General features: G+C 56.4%; 2 protein-coding genes across 2 annotated transcripts; both read left to right on the top strand.

Annotated features, from left to right (window-relative positions):
- Nucleotides 1-594: 594 nt before the first annotated feature.
- Nucleotides 595-4222, top strand: SPRG_04249 (TKL protein kinase; the record flags this gene model as incomplete). Its single annotated transcript, XM_012342849.1, has 18 exons — nt 595-621; nt 647-701; nt 964-1112; nt 1171-1248; nt 1621-1719; nt 1781-1879; nt 1930-2040; nt 2084-2173; nt 2225-2311; nt 2358-2459; nt 2509-2607; nt 2653-2751; nt 2804-2879; nt 2925-3022; nt 3072-3173; nt 3220-3312; nt 3366-3529; nt 3583-4222. 18 exons carry the CDS (start codon nt 595-597, stop codon nt 4220-4222), a joined length of 2268 nt encoding a protein of 755 aa, XP_012198239.1.
- A 456-nt stretch (nt 4223-4678) lies between these two features.
- On the top strand, nt 4679-9717 carry SPRG_04250 (TKL protein kinase). The gene is made up of 18 exons (XM_012342850.1): nt 4679-4799; nt 4846-4944; nt 4993-5166; nt 5212-5301; nt 5352-5465; nt 5512-5616; nt 5661-5759; nt 5806-5904; nt 6907-7005; nt 7060-7158; nt 7937-8035; nt 8083-8181; nt 8231-8440; nt 8490-8594; nt 8644-8736; nt 8789-8952; nt 9020-9425; nt 9448-9717. The coding sequence occupies exons 1-18, from the start codon at nt 4707-4709 to the stop codon at nt 9655-9657; spliced, it is 2457 nt and encodes an 818-aa protein (XP_012198240.1). The 5' UTR covers nt 4679-4706; the 3' UTR covers nt 9658-9717.
- The last annotated feature ends 236 nt before the right edge of the window (nt 9718-9953 follow it).

The following is a 9953-nucleotide window of genomic DNA, read 5'->3' on the forward strand; positions in this document are numbered from 1 at the left end:
ACGGCGGTCACCAGTTGCCATCGTAGCAGCACGGGCGTTGTCCAACGAAGGACTAACATCGACGACCGTGTCATCACTGCGCGTGCTCGTCGGATCAGCGACGGGTCGAGCCGGGTTGACCAACGGGACGTACGCTTCCGGCATCTCCATGACCGGTAGCGTACAAAATGGAACCAAATACGAGATACCACGAACGCTGGGATCGGCGGCGCGTTGCAGCACCTTCTTGACGTAGGCACCCTCGACCGTTTGATCCTCGTAGACGCGCACGTTGTCGTAGCGCGCGTACTCAACTTCAATAGCAGCCTGCTATTGAAGTTGAGGAGAGGTAGCCGCAGGTGCCCTTGCCGTAGCCGAGAAAGATGCACAGCTCACCAGGCGATCCTCGAGGTGCGACGGTGTTACCTCAGGGGGCGCGAGGCCCGCATTACCGCTGCACCTCGGGTGAGGCGTGGCGGGTTGCTTAGCGGAGATCGAAAACTAGAATGCTAGGCTCTTCCGACCAGTCGTTGGTTTCGCTGAGCCGCCTTCTCTTGAAAAGACCGTTTCGACTCCTTGCAGGCGCGAAACACCCATCGTGTGGTCCGCGACGATATGGGCGTCCGTGAAGCGCTTGGCGATGTGCGGCTTACATAGTCGTCGCTAGAAACAAGACAAGGCGCTCTTCAAGGCCGCGAGAGACGGTGCCGTCGACGAGGTCCGTCGATTGATCGAAGAAGGGGCTTGTGTCGACTCAAAGCATGGCAGTGTACGCAGTACATCTAGCGTGTGTTGGGTGTAATCAAGCATCGTAGAGCGACGAGACATCGTTGTTTGTGGCTGCGGCCAACGGACACGCGAGCGTCGTCCAAGTGCTCATCGAAGCTGGAGGGGATCCCTGTAGTGTTCAGGCACGATCTTGCCTTCTCAACATATCCAACATCTGCGTGTTGCTGAGACTGCCCATAAGACTCCGTGATGTAGCAGAGAAAAATGGCCATGTCTCGGTGGTTGCGATGCTGGACAAGATGCATGGCGCGATCGCGGAGCTCTTTACAGCGCTCGTCAAGTCCGACGAGGCAACGGTCTTGCGTCTTCTCGTCGAGAACGTCCCCGCGTACATCACATACTGGGTATGCTTGCATATATATATTGGCAACGACCCACCACCGTCGTTTGTATGCTGTGTAGAAGGGCCGTTTCGAAGACGCCCTTCAGATTGCTTTTGCGGAGACGGGAAATTTTGTATTCACGCAAGGCAAGTGCACGGTAGGGACACATTCTCTACTTTGCCACGTCATAGACATATCTGACGATGCTATACAGGGCCACATACGGCCACTCCATATTGCAGCAGCCCATGGGTGCGAAGAGGTCGTGGCGGCGCTGCTCAAGCGTCCACACACCCCGATCAACATAACGTGCGAGGGATCTAGCTCTGTACGATCACGATGTATTTGACACTAAACGCTTGTGGAAACTAACTTCTAGAACCCCGCCTACCTGACGGCGCTTCAATTCGCTGCCCAGAATGGCCACACTAGGGTCGCTGAACTGCTTTTGGCAGCAAACGCCCATGTCGATTGTATAGGCTATGTGCGTCACTCAACTTGCGTCCTTCTATCTCATTGACGCATGTAGAATGCAAAAACAGCCTTGCACTTTGCCGCCACGAACGGTCACGCTAGTGTCGTCACGTTGCTTTTGGCCCACCGCGCCACCGTCAACGCTTTGGACAAGGTACAGCATACACCTACTAGAGCCTGTTGTATTGCGCAACAATGATCCAATCATATTGTAGGACGACGCTACGCCGCTCTTTATGGCCGCCAGAGGTGGTCATGTCAACGTCGTGGAGCTTCTCCTCGCGGCCAAAGCCGACCCGACCCTGGCCAATTCCGTACGCAAGCTTTAGAGGCAATCCAGCCACAAAAGGTCGTTGATTTGTAGGACGATGAGACACCCCGGTCCGTTGCCGAAGCGGGTGGCCACACAGCCGTCGTTGCAGCCCTCGACAAGATCCTGCCACCGCCATTAACACCAGCAAAGCCGACTATGACGGTACAAAGAGACTGCATGCTACCGTACACGATTGTCGCGCTAGGATATCATTTCACAAGCCGTCTTCAACAACGATGCAACGCGAGTGACCGAGCTCTTGCGCGCTGGCGCAGACCCAAACGCACGATACGAGGTATGCAGCACACAACTGCAATTCAAACGAGATCGAATAACGTATGGGCAGCGCGGCCCTGCGCTGTCCCCGACGTCATCGGCCAAGGCCGGCGTCGGCATCTCGTTTCTGAAGGCCAACGCCAAGGCCCACATCCAAGTCTGTCTCTCACTATATACGCTCGCATGCTCATCGCATGAGGTAGGACGACAGCAGCCTTTTGCATGTGGCGGCGGCGCACGGGTCGGAAGCCATTGTCGCACTCCTTCTTGCCAGCTCCGCCATCGAGCTCAACCCACGCGACAGTGTACAGCGATTCAATTCTTCACCACCATCTTTCAAACCCCACCTACTAGACCGGGGCGACACCTATGTACGTTGCCGCAGCCAACGGACATGCGTCGGTGGTCCAACAACTTGTCACCGCCAAGGCTGATGTCAGGGCAGTGACCAACGTACGAACATTCAACGTGCTACGCAATATGACACGTTCAACCTAGACAAAAGACACGTCGCTGCATGTTGCCGTCGTGCATGAGCATCCCCGCGTCGTCGAGCGGCTTCTCGACGCGGGTGCAGACGTTGACGTTCAGAACAACGTTGCTTTCTCTCGTCGCCTCGTCGAGTCGTCTCTGAACGAGAATGGTGTAGGAGCACAAGACACCGTGGCAGCTAGCGCAAGAGCTCACGCACCCAGCGATCCTCGAGGTGTTTCGGACCAAGAAAGGTCTGTCGCCGCCACCGCCCAAGACAGCGGATCCAGTGGCATCAGCCGCCAACGACCTGTTGCGCGCCATCGAAACAGGCAACGTACAGCAGCTGCAGATGCTACTTGGGGCCAACGCCAACCCCAACGCTATCAAGAGCGATGTACAACCCATGTCGCTACACGAAGGATGCGACGTCATCGGTATTGTAGACGGGCGATAGTCTGCTCCACTTGGCCGCTAAAATCAGCCATCTCGGTATTCTCGATATTCTGCTCCAAGCACCCCACATCAACCTGCAAATGCGCAACAAGGTACTGCTCGGATCTGGCAATTCCTCAGGCCACGCATTGGTTGTAGAATATGGAGACAGCACTCTTGGTCGTGATCAAGCAGCGGGACTTGCACAAAACGCAGATGCTCCACAACGCAATGCGTGTCATGCCCCATTTTGTACTTGACGACGCTATCAAGAAACGGAGCGCGTCAATCATGGCATTGTGTAGGTTCCAGCAGACACGATGGCTATTGACCGGCACATTGCGCTCGGCGAAAGCAAAGGCAACATGGTCTACCAAGGCACGTTCGCGGGTTCGACGGTCGCCATCAAAACGGCACTCTTTCCGTCCCACGCACAGAGTCTCGTGCACGAAATCCAAGCTCTGCTGCGGTTCGTGTATTCCATTCTCTTGCCTACGGACTGCTCCTCATATCGCAATCTAGCTGCGACTCGCCGTACCTCATGCGGCTTTTGGCGGTCGCCGACCAAGACACGCCAGCGCCCAAGCTCGTCTTTGAGGTCATGGACGTCGGCAACCTCCGCATGTACCTCGACAAGAAGCGCGAGCATCTCTCGCTTGAGGTCGACTACTCTCTGCTCGATGTTGCGTGGGTCGTGGCCAATGGCCTCGCCGATCTCCATCGCCAAGGTCTGCGCCACCGCGACCTCAAGAGCTCCAACATCCTTCTCTCGACCACCAACTACATCAAAGTCGGTGGTCTCGGACTTGCGTTCACGGCGTCGACTGCGCCATCGTCACCGACGCGTAATGGTGGCATGCCGTTCTGGACGGCCCCCGAGATACTTCGGAAAGGCCAAATCTACTCTGACAAGGCCGACATTTACTCGTTTGGGATCATTTTGATCGAGTTGGAGACGCTGCAGCTGCCGTACGCGACGCAGGACATTGACGACTGCACCTTTCGAGGCGACGTGCGCGACGGAAAGCTGCAGCCGAGTCTCAGTACCACGTGTGCGCCGTGGCTCCGCGACCTCGTCTCTCGCTGCATCGCGTACAACCCGTCGCAGCGTCCATCGGCCCAAGAGATTGTCGATCAGCTCCAGAGTCGAGCCAAAGACTAGCGGGTTGAGCTGGACCTGTTGATGAAAACGAATGTAGATGTTATCTTTTTTAAATGTGCCGAGGGACCGTCCACTGGTAAGAGCAATGCAATGCCTCGCGAGCAGAAATGGAGGCATGCGACATGTCTTGAAATTGTAGAGTATTGTAGATTACTTTTGGCGCCTAGCGAGTTTGAATGGGTCGTGGACAGGTGAATCCTCTGCGACCCTAAACCTTGCAAGTACATCACTGTAGTGGTAATGGTACATGACCTTCTTGAGAGGACGCACATGCGCCCAGTCTCGTTTCCTTTCTCTCTCAGCAAAATTGCGCAACCTCGACGACAAACTAGCGTTTTCTGGTCCCCCATTCGAGTTCTCTTGTTTCTTGATCCCTGTGCACGCTCCTTTCACACAGAACCGACATGCGATTCGACGACCAAAACCGTTGGTAAACGTTACTGTTCCTTGCTATAACAAAGATTCCGACACCTGCGTACCCGCGATGGAACTCTTTGAAGCAGCCAAAGGCGGTGATGTGGACGCCGTCTGCCGTCATATTGAAGCGGGCGCGGACATCGACTACCAGCACGTCGACGTACGTACATGGCGCCTGCCACGTACGCAGGTGCACGTCAGCATAGACGAAGATGACGCCACTCTTTGTCGCGGCGATGAAAGGCCACGTCCGCGTCGTGCAAGCACTTCTCCGCGCCATGGCGAACCCCTTCCTAACGGACGCGGTACAGTCTACGGTGCTCGGAACGCTCCGAGGAGACCACGGCTTGTAGCGAGGCTACGCGCCGATTCAACTTGCTCGTCTGAGTGGCAAAGTGGACGTTGCTGCATTGCTCGAAAGCGCCATCGATGCGGTCTTCCACCTCTACGAGGCACTCGTCCAGAACGACGAGGCGACGGTCTTGCGTCTTGTCCGAGAACGTGTTCCACTGCACATTGGATACTCGGTGGGCTGCAGACGTACCGTATGCAAGCTCACTCGACGTGTCTAGGAGTCTCACTTTCAGTCCACGCGCCCCCTCCACCTGCACCTTGGTGCGGCGGGACGATATGAGTTGGATTCGACCAACGGCACGGCCTCGGTACGTCTTGGTTTGCTTGATTGATGTCTCCATTCGCTGCGACAACACAGAGAGGCACACTGCCACTGCACATCGCGGCCGCCAATGGGTCCATCGTCCTCGTGACCGCACTCCTTGCATGTCCACGGCCCAACGTGAATGCTTGGAGCAGCATCAATACCAAGGTAGTCCATGGCTCCTTTGAGGATCCCTCGAATGAGCTACGGGTAGGCGCCCAATCGGGTCACCGCACTGCACTTGGCCGCATGGAATGGCCACGTCACTATTGCTCAGCTGCTCTTGGCAGCCAACGCCACCGTCGACATCTCGGACATTGTGTGTCGCGCGGTATTTGATCGGCTTTTCATGTACTTCGATAGCTGGGACGGACGCCTTTGCACTGGGCAGCTCTGCATGGCCACGTCGCTGTCGTCGCAGTCCTTGTGTCTGCCAGTGCCAGCGTCGACAAGCCAGACGAGGCATGCCCTTCTTCTTTTGGCGCCCACAGAACACACCCATAAGTAGGACGGCGCGACACCTCTGTTTATGGCCGCACAAGGCGGCCATCTCAAGGTCGTGCGATGTCTCCTGTCGGCCAAGGCTGACCGAACCAAAGCCACCGTGGTACGTTATGAACGACAAAGACAGCAATTTCGCACGTGTGGCGCTGGGTGCTAGAACAAGCAAACGCCACGGTCCGTCGCCGAGGCGCGAGGGTATGTATCGGTTGTTGCTTTACTTGATGAAGCCGCGCAACCGTCAATGCCTCCAGTCGATGATGCGTCGCTTGAAGAAGACAAGCAATTGCTCGCGCTGGGCATCCGACGCCATCCCCGGTCGCCACGGGCCGGCACCAATGTGCGAGAGCATGCATCAGATGTCGCTGTACTCGATGAGGCCGCGCAACTGACAGCGCTTCCCGCCGATGATGTGCCTCTCGACGAGGACAAGCAATTGCTCGTGCTGGGCATCCGACGCCATCCCCGGTCACCACGGGCCGGCACTAAGGTGCGAGAGCATGCATCAGTTGTCGCTGTACTCGATGAGGCCGCGCAACCGTCAACGCCTTCCGCCGATGATGCGCCGCTTGAAGAGGACAAGCAATTGCTCGCGCTGGGCATCCGACGCCATCCCCGGTCGCCACAGGCCGGCGCAGAAAGCGTACGAGAGCCTGCGACACAAATCGTGGCTGCCCCGCACAGCTCTGTCGACTTGCAAGTGCGACTTTTCCAAGCGCTCGTCAACGACGACGTACCGACGACGCGGGAACTCCTCGCCGATAACGTTCCGGGACACATCACGTACTGGGTATGGTACCATAAGATTCGAGTTGGACGCACGACGAACGTTGTTCGTAGCCGCATGAGCTACCGCTGACCCTCTCTCTCACGGAACATGGGAAATATGTGCTGGCCGGGGGTGCCGACGCAGTAAGTGGATATACTACTTGAGAGGTCTCACGCTTTGCGCCTAGAGTGGTATCACAGCGCTGCACATTCCGGCCGCGCACGGAAACGGCGTGCTCGTGGCCGCCTTGCTTGCTTGCCGAGACATTCGGGTCGACTGGTTTGGCGTTGTAGGACGCCCTGGTTCATGAGGCTGTTCCATCGGACGTGTTTGTATTAGGAAGGAACGATGGCCCTGCACATGGCCGCCCGGAATGGACACGCCGAAATCGTCAAGCAGCTATTGACGGTACGCGCTCAAGTGGACTACAGTGACTGCGTACGGACGGCTGTTTTGGACACTGTTGGACGACGGATGCTCCATATGGTATAGCACGGATGGACGCCGTTGCATTGGGCTGCCATGAACGGTCATGCACCTGTCGTTGCCTTGCTCGTGGCGGCCCGCGCTCTCGTGAACAAGCAAGACGAGGCACGTAGCGTCATCAACTTTAGCTCAAATGACGTCTCGTGCTAGACTAAGGCGACGCCACTCTTCCTCGCAGCAAAAGCAGGCCATGCTAGCGTGGTGCGCCAGCTTGTAGACGCAAAAGCAGAGACGCATTTGGCAAACGCGGTAGGCTATCCCTTGGTATCGCTCTCGCACACCCCTGGTGTAGAGCAACGAGACGCCGCGGTCCATTGCCAACGCGCGTGGCCACGTCGCTATCGTGGCGCTGCTAGATAAAGCTTCGCCACCCGGTGCCATGGATGCTACGACGGTTTGGGGCCGGCCACAGACTTGCAAAAACCGGAACCGCTTGCTAGGTTGCAATGTCTGACGCCGTGCAGAGTGGCAATGTGGCCCGAGTCGCGGAGCTTTTGCGCAGTGGAGGTGACCCTAACGCACGCTACGAGGTACGCTGTCTTGGCCTATCACGAAAGGATCGGTTTGTGAATTGGGTTGGACTAGCGCGGCCCAGCTCTTTCTCCAAGAGCGCCGTCCAAAGCCAGCGTCGGCCTTCCGTTCTTTTGGCTAACGTCAAGGCCCATATCAATGTAGATACCCACGACGGCGCAACCATCTTATATTGTGCATTTCTCGCGTAGGACGGCAGCACGCTTTTGCATGTGGCGGCGGCCACGGCTTGGAGGCCATAGTCGCGCTGCTTGTCGCAAGTCCCAACACCCACGTCGACGCTGTCGACAGTGTAGGACGACGATCTGCCTCGACGCACCTTAGCGCTTTGCTATCATGGTATTGATTGTAGACGGGTGCAACACCACTGTACGTCGCCGCAGCCCAAGGACATGTTATGGTGGTCCATGAGCTCTTAAACGCCAAAGCCAGTGTCACGATAGCAACGCTGGTGTGTGTGTTCTTTCATGCAACATGGAAGAGTCCGATCGTGGCTAGTCGAACGCAACGCCTCTGCACGCAGCAGTGACCAATGGTCATTTCCGCGTCGTCGAGCTGCTTCTGGACGCCGGTGCCATCATCACCATCGAGAACGCTGTTGTGTCATTGTTTCCCTCGATTGGATCGTCACACTCCAAATGCGTAGGTGACCACTATGCTCTGGGAGCTTGCCGATGAAGCCGTCTTGGATGTGTTTCGCATCAAGGGGAGGGTTTTCTCGCCACCCCCTACAGTCACCACGAATACGTGTGTTGATGCATCCAGCGACCTTCTGCAAGCGGTACAAGACGGCAATGTGCAGCAATTGCAGATGTTACTTGGCTCCAACCCTTGCCCCAATGCAATTCAAAACGATGTAAGCGCCGCCAACGACAAGAACGCTAGGTGGTGAAAGCTCATTTTAGACCATGGACAATTTGCTGCACGTGGCGGCGAAAGGCCACCACATTGGTGTTCTCGATGTCTTATTGCTTCAAGCACCCACCCTCCGCCACCATCGACGCAACAAGGTTCCACTTGTATCAACTTGAAACATGTGGAACGAGGGATACGCGATAGAGCTTGGCGACTGCGCTGCACATTGCCATCAAGCACCGAAATCAGCACACAACCCAGGTGCTTCATTACGCGATGCGTTGGACCACACGATACGTAATCGACACCGTCGAATTGGTCAAAACGCTGTCAAAACGATCCTTCGTAGGTCCAAGCAAGGGATATCGACATCAACCGCGAAGTCGCGCATGGCAACGGCAAGGGCAGCATTGTCTACAAGGGCACGTACAAGGACAAGGCTGTCGCGGTTAAAACGGTACTTCTCCCGTCCCAAGCGCAAAGCCTCGTCAGCGAAATCCAAGCACTCCTACGGTTCGCATCCACTCCCTCTTTACGCTACCTACCCAACGTCTCTAACATCGTTGTGGTGATACTTTAGCTGCGACTCGCCGTACCTCATGCGGCTTTTGGCGGTCGCCGACCAAGATACGCCAGCGCCCAAGCTCGTCTTTGAGGTCATGGACGTCGGCAACCTCCGCATGTACCTCGACAAGAAGCGCGAGCATCTCTCGCTTCAGGTCGACTACTCTCTGCTTGACGTTGCGTGGGTCGTGGCGAATGGCCTCGCCGATCTCCATCGTCAAGGTCTGCGCCACCGCGACCTCAAGAGCTCCAACATCCTTCTCTCGACCACCAACTACATCAAAGTCGGTGGTCTCGGACTTGCGTTCACGGCGTCGACTGCGCCATCGTCACCGACGCGTAATGGTGGCATGCCGTTCTGGACGGCCCCCGAGATGCTTCGGAAAGGCCAAATCTACTCTGACAAGGCGGACGATTTACTCGTTTGGGATCATTTTGATCGAGTTGGAGACGCTGCAGCTGCCGTACGCGACGCAGGACATTGACGACTGCACGTTTCGAGGCGACGTGCGCGACGGAAAGCTGCAGCCGAGTCTCAGTACCACGTGTGCGCCGTGGCTCCGTGACCTCATTTCTCGCTGCATCGCGTACAACCCGTCGCAGCGTCCATCGGCCCAGGAGATTGTCGATGTGCTACGCGACAAAACCGAGTAGGGTTCCATACACAGAGCTTGTATCCTTGCAAGAAAATGCATTTTCGACGTAACAGACACCATCAAAACGCCGGGCAAAATACCGCTACGGTGAGCTACAGCGCCTGCGGACATTTCCTTGCGACCCTATATCCTTCATCGTGTCTTCGCCATGCTCACGAATAGACAAACCTGCCTCCATCTGCGAGCGCCATTTATGTGTTGGGCAGCATATGCTTAGCTTTGAGATGGAAGATGGCCATCCACATACGTCGAAAATGCATTTCTGCAAGGATACAAGCTCTGTGTATGGAACCC

Source organism: Saprolegnia parasitica (genome assembly GCF_000151545.1).
Source record: "Saprolegnia parasitica CBS 223.65 unplaced genomic scaffold supercont2.11, whole genome shotgun sequence".
NCBI lineage: Eukaryota > Oomycota > Saprolegniomycetes > Saprolegniales > Saprolegniaceae > Saprolegnia > Saprolegnia parasitica.

Excerpts from the sequence above, each read along its gene's own strand:
- SPRG_04250 (XM_012342850.1), top strand. The coding sequence starts at position 4,707 with ATGGAACTCTTTGAAGCAGCCAAAGGCGGTGATGTGGACGCCGTCTGC. Across the intron at positions 7,006-7,059 it reads AAGTGGACTACAGTGACTGC|CACGGATGGACGCCGTTGCA; the intron begins GTACGGACGGCT and ends CATATGGTATAG. Across the intron at positions 8,441-8,489 it reads CCAATGCAATTCAAAACGAT|ACCATGGACAATTTGCTGCA; the intron begins GTAAGCGCCGCC and ends AGCTCATTTTAG.